This window comes from Quercus lobata, chromosome 4 (assembly GCF_001633185.2).
Source record: "Quercus lobata isolate SW786 chromosome 4, ValleyOak3.0 Primary Assembly, whole genome shotgun sequence".
Classification (NCBI taxonomy): Eukaryota; Viridiplantae; Streptophyta; class Magnoliopsida; order Fagales; family Fagaceae; genus Quercus; species Quercus lobata.
The window spans coordinates 62052119-62064943 of record NC_044907.1 but is presented as its reverse complement, the minus strand read 5'-3'; the positions used below and the strand labels follow the sequence as shown (position 1 = coordinate 62064943).

The following is a 12825-nucleotide window of genomic DNA, read 5'->3' as shown; positions in this document are numbered from 1 at the left end:
TTTTGTGTGCCCTCTCTCTCCTCCTGAAGAGCATTGGTCTCTCAATAAGTTATTCTTACGTTCTCTTTCTTTTGTTATGAAAAAAAGTATGTTGAAGAGATGTCACAGAGAAATTTTTTTTCTCCCCTTTTAATCGTACATACTTCTAACTGCCTAGACCTTCTCACAAAAAAAAAAAAAAAAAAAAACTGCCTAGACAATTATTTCATTTAATAACTCTTATTAAATAATCAATTGATTATCTAATTGAGCTTATCAGGTTAACCCATTTGGGCTTTAGTATGTGGCTTGGGATGAGATCAAAGGGACAAACAAAGCTCTAGCTTCAATGGGTTTCAAACTTTTTATCAACTCTTGACAAAACCAAAATTATCATTAATTATATAACAAGTATAACTATGAAAATATAATTGTATTTTGGGCCTTATTAATAAATCATATCTCAAAACTCTAATATAATATCATTTGACCCTTCCATAAAACTTATATGGTAAATAAAGTCATAATTAACTGCTACTTTCTAAATCACTATTTTATTCATTGAGTCCTTAGTTTAATTTTTTTTTCTTTGCGTTCTTTGATTGTTTTTTGTCTTCTTCGAATGTCCTTTGAAGGTTCTTTGAATTTAAAGGCATTTGGGTGAAAGTTCTTTGAGATTTTAGACGCTTGAATTCATAGAGTTTCGATTATTTTGGAGGTTTTTAATGTTTTTAGAGGCTTTTGGAACTTAATTCCAGTGGAACTTCGAGTCTCGGAAGAAAGATTCGAATGAGTCCTCTTCAGATGTTCTTGAGGTGGAGTTTCATAAAAAAGAAAAAGAAAAAAAATATTAAATGAGTTATGTGGTGCTTTTAGTTAAAGTGGCCTCTTAGGACGAGTCCTACTTTAAATTGATGTCCTTGAAGACAAGTAGTGAATTATAATTGGCTCAAAATTAGAGAGTTTTACTAAGACTTGATGTTTGTTTATACTTTCTTTAACTTTTTATTTCTTTTAATAAAGATAATTATCAACTACTTTGATTAGAAAATTTGTCTTTGTCTTGTGGATCCAAGTGAAATGTGAAAAATTTTGATTTGTTGATATATTATCAACTTGGATGACATATGCATCATTAGATTTATTTTCTTTAATTAATTTAGTGACAAATAAATTTGTTATTTATAACTATATTTTGACGTGATAATTTGTAATTGGTTAAATAAATTTTCAACTCTTACAATAACATTCTTCTCATATCAGACATGTTCCACATACTAGTAGGATCTAAATCCATTTTGAGAGAAGCTGTGTAAGCAATATCACATAAGATAATAGATCACAAACTCGCATGGATGGTGAGTACATAATTGAAACTATAAAAAACTACATGTATGAAAATGACCCAAACCGTTCGTGACTTTGTGGGTTTGGTTTCTATAACAAAATTTTAATTAATTTATTATGTTCTTTATTTTTTAAGTATAGAGGGAAGCAGACTAATTACAAATCATTAAAAATATATATACACACATTAGACAAATAAATTTTTATAGCTTATACATTAGACAAACTAGTATGTAGCCCCGTGCTACCGCACATGAATGGATATATTATTAATCATGAGTTTATTCATGTTTAAAAGGCTCAGTTAAGTCTAAATTCATATTATTAACCAGAAAATTTCATTAACAAAACTTAGCAGTATATATATTTTATACAGAAAGATGAACCTTGGTCACAATGTTTATCCAAAAGATCCATTCACGCTTTTGAATCTTCAATCTCTATTGGTGATTGAAATTTTCGCAACTTAAAAAATTTTAAATTAAAAAAAAAAATCCTCAGAGTTGTACTCATTTTGTAGTTTTACGATGGGTCATTTTGTAACATGATGAGTATTTGTGTGAAAAAAAAACCTCTGAAGTTCCATGACTGATAAAAGAAATTCTCTCCAATCTCTTTTTATAGAGAGATGGGTTTGTGTGTGTCTTTATACATCCTTCATAATTGTATTATCACGAAGCAGGTCCAATGGATTTAGATTGGTACTACCGATTCCCAAAGTATGAGTGTTTAATATGTTATTAATTTCATCTCATTGGCTTCTGCACATTATAGCAAAATTAAAAATAATTAGATTGTACATGTGTATAGTAAAATTGGAATGATAATATATGATAGTAACAATAATAGGAAAATTCAAATAAAATTTCAAATTAAATTGTAACAATCTAAATAAAAAATTCCATTAGAAAGACACGGTGGAGTGATCCACTCCAAGAAGGCGACCAAACTTGCGTAAATATAGAATAATAAATCTCTCTGCGGAAAATTTACATTGTTCATAACATTTACCTTCACTGAACATTTTAAAAACATAGTGACTCACATCTGCCATCCAGATATCTATAGCCGGGTCCTCTCCAATTCGCGTGAGATTCCATTGATCACTAAGTTCCTTTGCACCCTACAAAAAGTATCATCCATCGGTCCACAGCAGTGCTTTCTTCATTATTATAGGTGCCCAACCTGAACAAAAAGCCAAATATAAGGATAGTGAATTTTAGGCATAATGTGCATCTAATCACATATTAGCAATTTATAACAAATGTAAAGATGCAAACTTTGTAAGTGAATGGTAAACAAAACTCAGTGTCAGAACCAAGAAGAAAACACTTTAATCCGAAACTCAGTGCAAATGTAAAGATGCAAACTTTGTAAGCAATTTATAACAAAGATGCAAACTCTGGCTTTGCTATCTTTTTGGAAATTATGCAATGTACCCAAACCAAGTTCTTATCACCGATATTAATCTCTTTGGTTTTCACATTTGACTACAAAATTAAGAAAAAACTTAATTAGCACAGTAACCCACTTGACCCGATACATAGAAATGGTTTTAATGAGAATGAGCCCACATACATTTAGTCACATGATGCAAAATTCAACTTCAATTTCAGATTTTAGACACATGGCACAAAATTAGAGTTCTAATTTAGAATTCAATTTCACACTCTCTCTGTTTCACCTATTATTTTATATATAGATTATTAACAAGAAAAAAACAATATTATCAAATGGAACGTCATGAATGACAAAATCCTCTCTTGGATGCATCAGCACATGTGTTTGACTTGGCACTAATTGCTAACATTTTTGCTTGTAGTGCAGTACAGCCATAAAAAGGCTTCCTCTTATACTAACTAACAAATATTTTTAGATAGGGAGCCCTTAGCATGGGGTCCCCTATCTTTTTCCATGCAACTGGACACAGACGGCAACAAGGAATGTAAGATTATGTGGAATGTTCATAGTGCATACCATTCTAAAAAGAAAAAAATAAAAGACCACAACCATAGAGAAAATGAAATGACCAAACAAAATAAATTCATTAAATTGTGAAATGAATGAAAGAAAGAAAAAAAAAGGAGGAGGAGACAAAGACCATGTTCTTAAAAAGAAATTCCATTGGTCTTTTTCTTTTGAATTAAAAAAAATAACTATTATTGATATATAAATAAATTGTTATTGGTGGGTCATATCCTTAAAAACAGAAAAAAATAAAATAATAAAAGCAGTGGGGACCACTAGGAAAAAAAAAGAAAAGGAAAACAATAATACAATACATACATAGCCAATGCTTTGCAGCAAAGGCATACCTTTTTTTTTTTTTTTTTGAAAGGAGCAAAGGCATACCTAATAGTAGAGACAGACACATCTAACAAAATATATTGCATCATAGTAGGAACCAATATGATCACAAACAACAATACAATAGCCTGTCAAAGTGCAAAGCAAATTCTGTAGTGTCAACGCTTTTACGCTTTTTGTGTTTGTTGTGTTTGTCTTTTTATTTTGGTCACTGTGAGTTTGCTTTTGTCATTTCTCACATTCATTCTCTTTCACCGTTTCAACTCAGCTTCTCTCTTTCTCTCTCTCTCTTTGGACTCGTTGAAGTTTCTTTCTGAACTGGGTTTCTATTTTTATTTTTTATTTATTTTTTATCATCATTTATTTGTCTCTTATATAGTATTTATTTTCCACAATGAATTTTCTTAAAAAAAAAAAAAAAAGCTTTTTTGAAGTGAGTAATGGGTAGGAGTGAGAGTTAGCAAAATAAATAAAAAATTTAAAAAAATTGGCACTTTCTTTTTGTTGGGTCCTCTTAAAAAGGAACTCATTTTGTTTACACATAGTTTGGTTACAGAGAAGGAAACCTCTTTTTTGCTTTTTCTCTCTTCAAAACTTCATCTTTCTCTCTGGTTTGTGTTTCTGTCTCTAAGTGGGTGGGTGTGTGTGTGAGTATTAGGGCTTTGGATTCTTTGTAGGGTGTGGGGTTTTTTGGGGTCTGAATTGAGGCAGTTATGGTGAGAAAACATGGATGGCAACTACCTGCTCACACCTTTCAGGTATGTGTCCAAATCAACTCTGTTTAACTCACTTCCTGTGCTCACTTTTTCATTTTTTCTTTTTCTTTTTTCATTAGGGTTTTGTTAAAGCACTGATTTTTTCATGTGGGGTTTTCTCTGAAATGCTATATGTTTAGAATATGATCCATTTTTGGTATGTAAATTTTATTTTTTTGTCTGTATTTTGATGCTCAATTCATGTGTATGGTGGTGCTTTCTTTTGCCAGCATTGTTCTATGATTTTCTTAAGTATGCACTTGTTTCTGAGTATTTTTTTTTATTCATGTGAGGAGAAACTTTTAAGATCAATCAGGAGCTATATTAGTTTTGGGAGTCAAGGAAAGGAAGTATAATTTTGAGTTCCTGAGTGCATGTTTTGTATTTTTAAAATAATTGGTTAGGCCTGGGTAGACTTAGTCCTTTGTTATCTTTTACTATTTGTTTTTCATTTTTGGATTGTGTAGTGTAACCTTACCCTCCAGTCGGTTTTTAAGAGGAGAGGAAGTGTCATTGTTCTTTCATTATTGGTGTGTTCAGTATATGTTATTAGTCAATTTCTATTTTCTGTTCTTTGAGTGGTAATTCACTTTTAGAAAAGTACTTCTATGGTTTACAGTTTAATTGTTTCTTTATCACCCTAGTTCTTGTTCTTTTGATAAGATTCAATTTAACTTGTGCTCTTTTTAGTTCTCGAGGAAAACAAATTAAAGAATAATTTTAAAAAGTTATTTATTTATATATTTTAATCAGTATTGTTAAATATGCTAGAGCCTACAGTATCAGGTCAAGGAAAAAGGATAAGTTGTGAATCACATGGTTTTTATTCAGTTAAAAAAAAGAAAAAAGAAAAAAAAAAGAATAACAGGGTTGTTCATGTTTACTAACTGGGCGGTGTTGAATTAGGACTGTAGACGTCATTTTTTTGGCGGGAGGGACTGCAGTCTTGAGTCCTCAATCAACCTTGATAGTATTAAATGGTTAAATGGTTAAAACAAAGGTCTGTGTTTTGTGGGACATTTATTTGTATCAACAGAAGCTGGAAATGGTCAATATGCTGGTGGTTGGTATGATTTATCATTTATTCTATTACCATTACTTATAAAAAGAATGTGCTGTTGCTATCAATGAATCATCAGTTTTATAATATCACACGACTGGTTATAATCTTTCGTGTACCTTTTGGTTAATGGTTTACTGTTGAGTGTTGAATAATTGCTTAATGCTTTGCAGTTATGCATTAATAGCATCTATCAAGGTGGCATTTCTTATATCCATTTTTTGGACTGTAGATTTTCTTTTTATTCTTGTTTTGTTATAATTACCTGTGTTTATAGTTTCATGTATTCTAAAATATTTTCAAATTTGTTGCTTGGATAGGTTGTTGCAATCACTGTATTCTGCTTGTTAGTGGTCGCATTCTATGCTTTCTTTGCTCCTTTCCTTGGAGGCCGTACCTGGGAGTATATTCTGGTTGGCACTTACTCCCCAGTGGTATGTGAGTTCATTTGATTTCTATGCAATTATGTTCCCCCCTACCCCCGCTCTGGGTGCTGTCTCTCTTTCACTTCCTGGGAGATTTTGAAAACTTCATTATCTCATTGTTTTAGGATGCTCTTTCTAACTGGATAAATTGACTGTAACACAATTACAGAGAATTTTGAGTAATCTCAGCTTCAAAGCATAACAAAATTAATATTTGATACATGTTTTGCTAAGTGAAGAAGAAGATGAGCGGATGATGATAACTGTTAGTAAATAACTTTAGGGTCCTTTTGCTAGGTGAAGGAGATGACCATAAATATCTCATTCACCTCATATTATGCATTGTCTTAATTTTAATATCATGGCATTAGAATTTTCCTAGATTCATTTTCTTCTGTCAAATATAGAACTTATGTCTAATTTTATTCCCCTATCATTTCACCACAGGCACTCCTTGTTTTTATTCTTTATGTTCGCTGTACTGCAATTAACCCAGCGGATCCTGGAATTATGTCCAGATTTTATGGTGGGACAACTAATATTCTCAATACAAATCATGGGTTATCTGCAAATGACCTGCCTAGAAAATTTGATGAAACTGCTAGCAGGGAGCATTCTTCTCCGTCATCAGCTTCCAAAAGTTCTATAGCAGGGGCTAACTCTAGTAGGAAAGGCTCAGTAGGTGAAGTTGGGGGAGCAAATATTCCCTTGGAACCAATGAGCTCAAAATCCTGTTCTAACATGGGAGGAATCTTCTGTGCATTGTTTGTGCATGAAGATTGCCGCAAACAGGAAGGGGCAGCTGAGGAGCAGGGCACTGGTGAAGAGGCTTTGTTCTGCACATTGTGTAATGCTGAGGTATAACATCATGAAAAATATGATGTTTTTTTTAATATGAGTGATGTATTTTGTTATGGTCAATACTTGTCACACCTAGCAATTTTATTTCCTCATACATTTGTTGCATTCTTGTTTTACGATGATTAGCAATGTGTGTAATGCAATTCCTTTATGTCTTATGTGGTGTGGGAAGAGCAATTCTAGAACTTTTGATGGCATCTTGACTCCACCCAAATTAAAATTGACTTTTAAACTCTTCTTTATTTGATTTTAAAGTTTGTAGTAGGTTATAATTTCAGGTGTCATCTTGTGTCTATTGCCCTTGAACTCATGCGATGTATATTCCTACTTTTTACTGTACTATTTTAAGTGCATAATTACTATCATACACAGAGACACACATAGAGAGAGAGAGCGAAACAATATATTGAGTTGAGATGATAGTACTCGGAGCTTCAGCAACCATGTTAGCTGGGCAAATCATGTATGTTATCAACCTTAAACTTAGGGAAAGCTCATGAAATCCAATAACTTACCGATATAGTGTTGAGGATGATTATGCTAGCTTCGGAAGATTTCTATTCAATCTTATTGAGAGCAGAAATTTTTTCACGTAATGCTCAATTCTTTGATTGCAATGGTCAAAGGCTTTGTTAGCCTAAATGGATCTATAATTTTTAGTTCAGTAGGGTGCATTCATTTGTTAGGAATATTTATGTCCAATTAGGATTGTGGATCTGACCATTTCTCAATCTCCAGGAGCAAAATTTTTGTTGGAATCAATTTTTTTTTTCCCTTTTATTCTTCACTATCTTTTGGTCCTTTTAAAATCTCTCTTTTGGTTAGTTGGTTAGGAGACCATATCAACGGTGGAATTCTGATGGTTCAGCAGAGGTTATTTTTAATTTTATTTTTAGTTGCCTAGCAATTTAGATTGGTCTTGGAAAAGGCTAGTGGTCATGGGTTGCCATTCTATAATTATGTTATGGAAAGTAAAGGTTTTGGGAATAGCTGGTTACACTGGAGTAGGGTATGTCTACTTCAGAAAACTTTGATACAGTTTAGGTATGGTACCTAGAAATCAGAATCATTAATGGTTATGTTGTATCTATTGCTCCTTATTTATTTTTATTTTTTTGATAACGTAAGGAACCTGTCTCTATTGCTCCTTTAATTAAGTCATTTTAATTCCAGTAAGGGTAATTCCCTAGGCCTCAGAGCTCAGACATTTAAACCCTATTCATGGAGATGGTTATCAAATATCTTGCCTTGTGAAAAATAGTCATTGCTTAGGTGAGGAATTGTTATTTTTTCAAAATAGGTACTCTGTTTAGATTTTGAATTATTTTTGGACAGACTTACAACATGCTCCATGATTCTAATGCTGATATTGCCAGTACTTGAGCTTTCCTTATTAGATTGATGGGGTGATTTAATTTCTCTGCATATTTTAGGTCACCGTGCTTCTTGATATAAAAAATGGTGCTTATATCTCTTTAACTTCTCCTGGATTCTGAAGTCATGTTTGTTTAGTAATATATTAGATATGTGCCAATCTTTATTCACTTCTTGTAAGCTACCAAGGACCCTACATCTAGGGAAATTCATTTGGGATGATAGAGTCTTCTTAAATTTATACTCTCATGGTTTCTGACCACGGTAGACTCATGTCATGGCACACTCAGGTGCAAGAAAAGCACATGGCAAAAAATTATCTGTACAGTAAAACATTACTACAATTTGGTTGTGTATAGTAACCATGGATGCTTTTCATTTTGCAGGTTCGCAAATTCAGCAAACACTGTAGAAGTTGTGATAAATGTGTTGATGGTTTTGATCACCACTGCCGGGTATATCTTCATATTGCTTCAAAAGTGTTCCTTACGAACACGTCATGAAGTATTGTGTAATTGTAAAATACTTGGTTTTCTTTTGAGACTAACCTCTATATATTATATGGCTGCAGTGGCTTAACAATTGTGTAGGGCACAAAAATTATGTGACTTTTATTTCTCTCATGGCCATAAGTCTTGTTTGGGTATGTATTGCCATCTGATAACTATTTCTAAAGAAAATATTTTCTTTGTCGCTAATATCCCTCCCCTTTCCCCTCCTTTTACTTCTTTGGTTCAGCTTGTTATTGAAGCTGGAGTTGGAATTGCTGTTCTAGTGCGTTGCTTTGTTAATAAGAAAGGCATGGAAACTGAAATTTTTGATACGCTTGGAAATGGTTTCACTCGTCCCCCCTTTGCAACAGTTGTGGTACACCCTTATCAAAAATGCTTTACCCAATGTTGACATATAATTTATTTGTTTAAATATGCTAATTAATAAGAATCTTGTGCTAATGCTAGATCTGATTTTATGTAGGCTATATGTACGGTAGTTTCCATGCTGGCATGTATACCTTTGGGTGAACTATTCTTTTTCCACATGATACTAATTAGAAAGGTCAGTGGCAGAGAAATTTTGTGTATATTTTGCCTTCTATGGTGTTTAGGTTTGTCACAGAGAAGTTGGAGGGAGAGATCTTAATATTTGGAGATAACCATAATTGGGTTCGGAATGCTAGTTGTACAGTGTAATCCATTTTGGCAATTAACCAATTGTAGAAACTAGAAATTAAACATAAGTAAATATTGGGGACTGGGACTCAGGAGAGGGAATTTCCTTATCTATGTAAATGTCCTCATTATCCTTTATGTTTCTATATTGAATCAGGGTATCACAACATATGAGTATGTTGTGGCAATGAGAGCCATGAGTGAGGCACCTGCAGGGGCATCTATGGATGAGGAACTGCCAAATATAATGTACTCCCCATCAGGGTCTGCTACAACTGGTTTGAGTGGTGGTAGTTCCCTGGGTCTACAATACAAGGGGGCATGGTGTACCCCTCCCAGGGTATTTGTGGACTATCAGGTATTTACTATTTACTTTATTTTCATTTTGGGGAAATTTTAAAGTATCCATCAAAATACATTATTTATGCCCCAACATATGCAGTTTGAATATTTCATTCCCTAGATTACCAACCAAATGATAAAATACGCTTGTAGTGGTCGGAAGAGTTTAATTGCTCCACCGTGCTCAATATCATCTGATGTAAGGAAGAACGAAAAAAGAAGCCAAGAAAGAAAAGGAAAGGAAGAATTTTTTTTTCTTAGTTTTATAAATTATAAGCAATTGCTAAAGGGCAAGGAAACAGACCCCAAAGAAAAAAGTCTCAGCCAAAAAATCTCTCTCATTAAGTAAAGCACTTTATTGAAAATGCCAAGGCCCAAGGGGATGCCACCCAAGCGCACCAGAAGTACACAAGAGAAGACATCAGTGAAACCATATCCCTAGTATATTAGGGTCATCTGCATGATTACCTAAAGAATCTTGCTCTAGTTGGGACCACTTCCCAACATAGACATATACTTACCAAGTGCAGCCCCCCCTCTTTTTTCCTCCTCTTCAATTTCTCCCAATTATTCTTCTGGCTTTTGAGATAACCATTGGATAAAGAGCATGGAAAACCCACTACATACATCTGTTGTATAAACCGTAATTAGGCTGGCAAGGTGCTGGTTGTTTTGGCTTTTGCTTCTAAAGTTATATTATTCCCTATTTGCCCTTATCTTCTGCATTCTTGGCCATGTTCCTAAAGAAAATAGATTAAAAAAAAAAGGATAAACTAACTTCCAAATGAATAGAAATGTTAGATGAATATGAAAAGGTTGTAACCAGTGCACAAAATTCCCACTTTTTGGAGTTTAAGAGAGGTGATTGGTAGGCAGTCTTATCTAATTGTCATTTTTTTTTTTTTTTGTTTAATCCATTTTCTCTTTTCTTCGTATCAATGTTGACAACAAAGTAAACAAGGTTCTATTTATTTTCATTGCATTATCCAAATGATGGCTTTTGATATGTTTTAATGTCCTAGTAGAGATTGGGTAATTATTCAAGAAGTTAAGAGAAGCTTAAATTGAAGCTATGGGATTCTTTTCTAATATATTGATTCTAACTTGAATTCCTAATGTTCTAGAGAAGGGATACATAGAAAGTTTTCTATCAAATATCCTCACAATTCTCCAATTTATTTTGCCTTTTTTGTTCCCATTAATTCTTGAAAATTTTAAAATCTATTGGTGATCATGCATGTAAAAGTGCGTGCGAGAACTGACTGCAAGTGGACAGGTTTAGTTCTATTTTTTTTATCTTGCAAAAGAAATAATGTCATCCTTGTTTCGAACTTGAAACAAGCTTCTGACCTGATTCATGGGTACCTGTTTTAAACATTCTACAATAGGACGAAGTGGTACCTCACTTGGAGCCTGGGATGGTTCCATCAACTGTCGATCCAGACGCAGCTGAAAATGCAGAAAGAGGGCAAAAGGTACCGAAAAGGCCTGTTCGTATTAGTGCTTGGAAGCTAGCGAGGTTAGATTCTAATGAAGCCATGAGAGCGGCAGCCAAGGCTAGGGCATCATCCTCTGTTCTGCGACCAGTTGATAACCGCCGTTTACAGGATCCTGAATTAAGCTCCAGTGGCAACATGAGCATCAGAAGTAGCGTGAGCACTGACACGGGGGCAAATAAAGAGATAAAGAATGATTTACGATTATCTCCCCTGAGAACCTCTTTTGCTCCAAGCCAAGGTAGCCGGGATGAGTATGAAACTGGGACTCAAAGCGTGAGCAGCTTCAGCAGTCCCAGCCATGTTCATGAAGCTGTCACACTCAGCCCTCTACCGCAAGGTCATGGTCTGGGTCGTTTTAGTGCAGCTACCTCTGTCCCTAGTTTTGTTCATGATCGTCCATTAACTTCTAAGGCAACTTTTCCAAATGTCAAGACCTCTACATCGCATCCTTCAGCGTTTGATGAAAAGATCATGCAGAAGGGAAGTACTGATCCTTTAATGTTTACAGCTCCAGCTACTTCTCTTCTCAGAGACGTTAAAAGGACATCTGTTGTTTGGGACCAAGAAGCTGGGAGATATGTATCAGTTCCTGTATCAGCTTCAGAAGCTAGAAACCGATCATCCATGCAAATTGGATTGCCAAGTTCTACTGCTGAAACTAGCAGTCATGGCAGAAGGCCAGTTATTCCGCCACATGAGCCTTCATCTTCTGCAGCAAAGGCTCCAGTTCCACAAGCAGAGAAGCTGCTCTACACAGGAGACTCAATTTTCTTTGGTGGTCCACTCTTGAGTGTTCCGGTAAGGGATAGTTTGAAGAATGATCGAGGTTTGGGTTCTAGAGAGAGCCAAGAGAGAGTGGCCTTTAATTTGTCACGGGAGTCTAGATTCAAAAGAGACTCAACATCAAATCAGCTTCCTGTGTTTGTCCCAACAAGTTTCGAGCATAAAACCCAATCTGGCCCTGGTTTTAAGTAGCTTCAAGCTTATCATTGGATTTCTAACAAAACGAATGCACAATTTTCCTCCAATTTGGTTATTGATTGGCCAATGGAAGCTGGGAAACCTTTGACAGGAGCTGCTCTGAGACCCCTGAAGCCTTATGTTTCGAAACTGTTGCAACCACGATTGTATCAGGATGTTCGAGCGATTAATTGGCTGAATTTCTGAATTTGCACTCCGGCTTTTAGTGAAGCTTGTTTGATTTTACACATCGGCATTAGGTGAAGTTTGTAAATGAGAGGGCAATTCATAGAAATATCACTCTCACGCTCACTAAACAACGTTTCCAAACAATATCACTTCAGTCCTTTCTAACTCTACAACTGAGCTTCATTGATAGGATTTAGAAAATTTGTTGAAATTTTCTATTCCACTTTTTATGTTAATCTTGTTGATATGATTATTTTTCAATTTGCTCGGTTTACAGCTCTCAATTTTGATTAATATGTGATGTTTTTGAATGGCTTGAACATGGTTGAATCCTGCAGATAGAAATATGAGGTACATGGCTGAAGAAGATTGTTCAAATAGTACATTAAACTTTTCCAATGAATCTTTCTGTTTAAGAGTTAGTAAGAGCATGTCAAATACAATTATTATGAATAGGTTTGTGAGATAATCCAAAGTGGTGGCGGATCGAAGTGTGGAGGTCACTAATTTCAATCTCCCCTTTCTTTCTTTCCTCTTAGGGGGCATCTGGTTTGCATG

The 12825-nt window shown here is 34.4% G+C and overlaps 1 protein-coding gene across 7 annotated transcripts; it reads left to right on the top strand.

Moving 5' to 3' along the window:
- Window positions 1–3723: 3723 nt before the first annotated feature.
- Window positions 3724–12589, top strand: LOC115986595 (probable protein S-acyltransferase 19). Of its 7 annotated transcripts, none has more exons than XM_031109777.1 (10): window positions 3724–4391; window positions 5303–5455; window positions 5769–5882; window positions 6321–6731; window positions 8495–8563; window positions 8680–8751; window positions 8847–8975; window positions 9084–9164; window positions 9435–9635; window positions 11008–12589. In XM_031109777.1, exons 2-10 carry the CDS (start codon window positions 5366–5368, stop codon window positions 12091–12093), a joined length of 2253 nt encoding a protein of 750 aa, XP_030965637.1. In that variant the 5' UTR covers window positions 3724–4391; window positions 5303–5365; the 3' UTR covers window positions 12094–12589. The 7 variants fall into 7 exon arrangements, with proteins under 7 accessions (XP_030965637.1, XP_030965636.1, XP_030965640.1 ...); XM_031109776.1 differs by having other exon boundaries at window positions 5295–5455; XM_031109780.1 differs by lacking the exon at window positions 5303–5455 and having other exon boundaries at window positions 3727–4391; window positions 5769–5886.
- The last annotated feature ends 236 nt before the right edge of the window (window positions 12590–12825 follow it).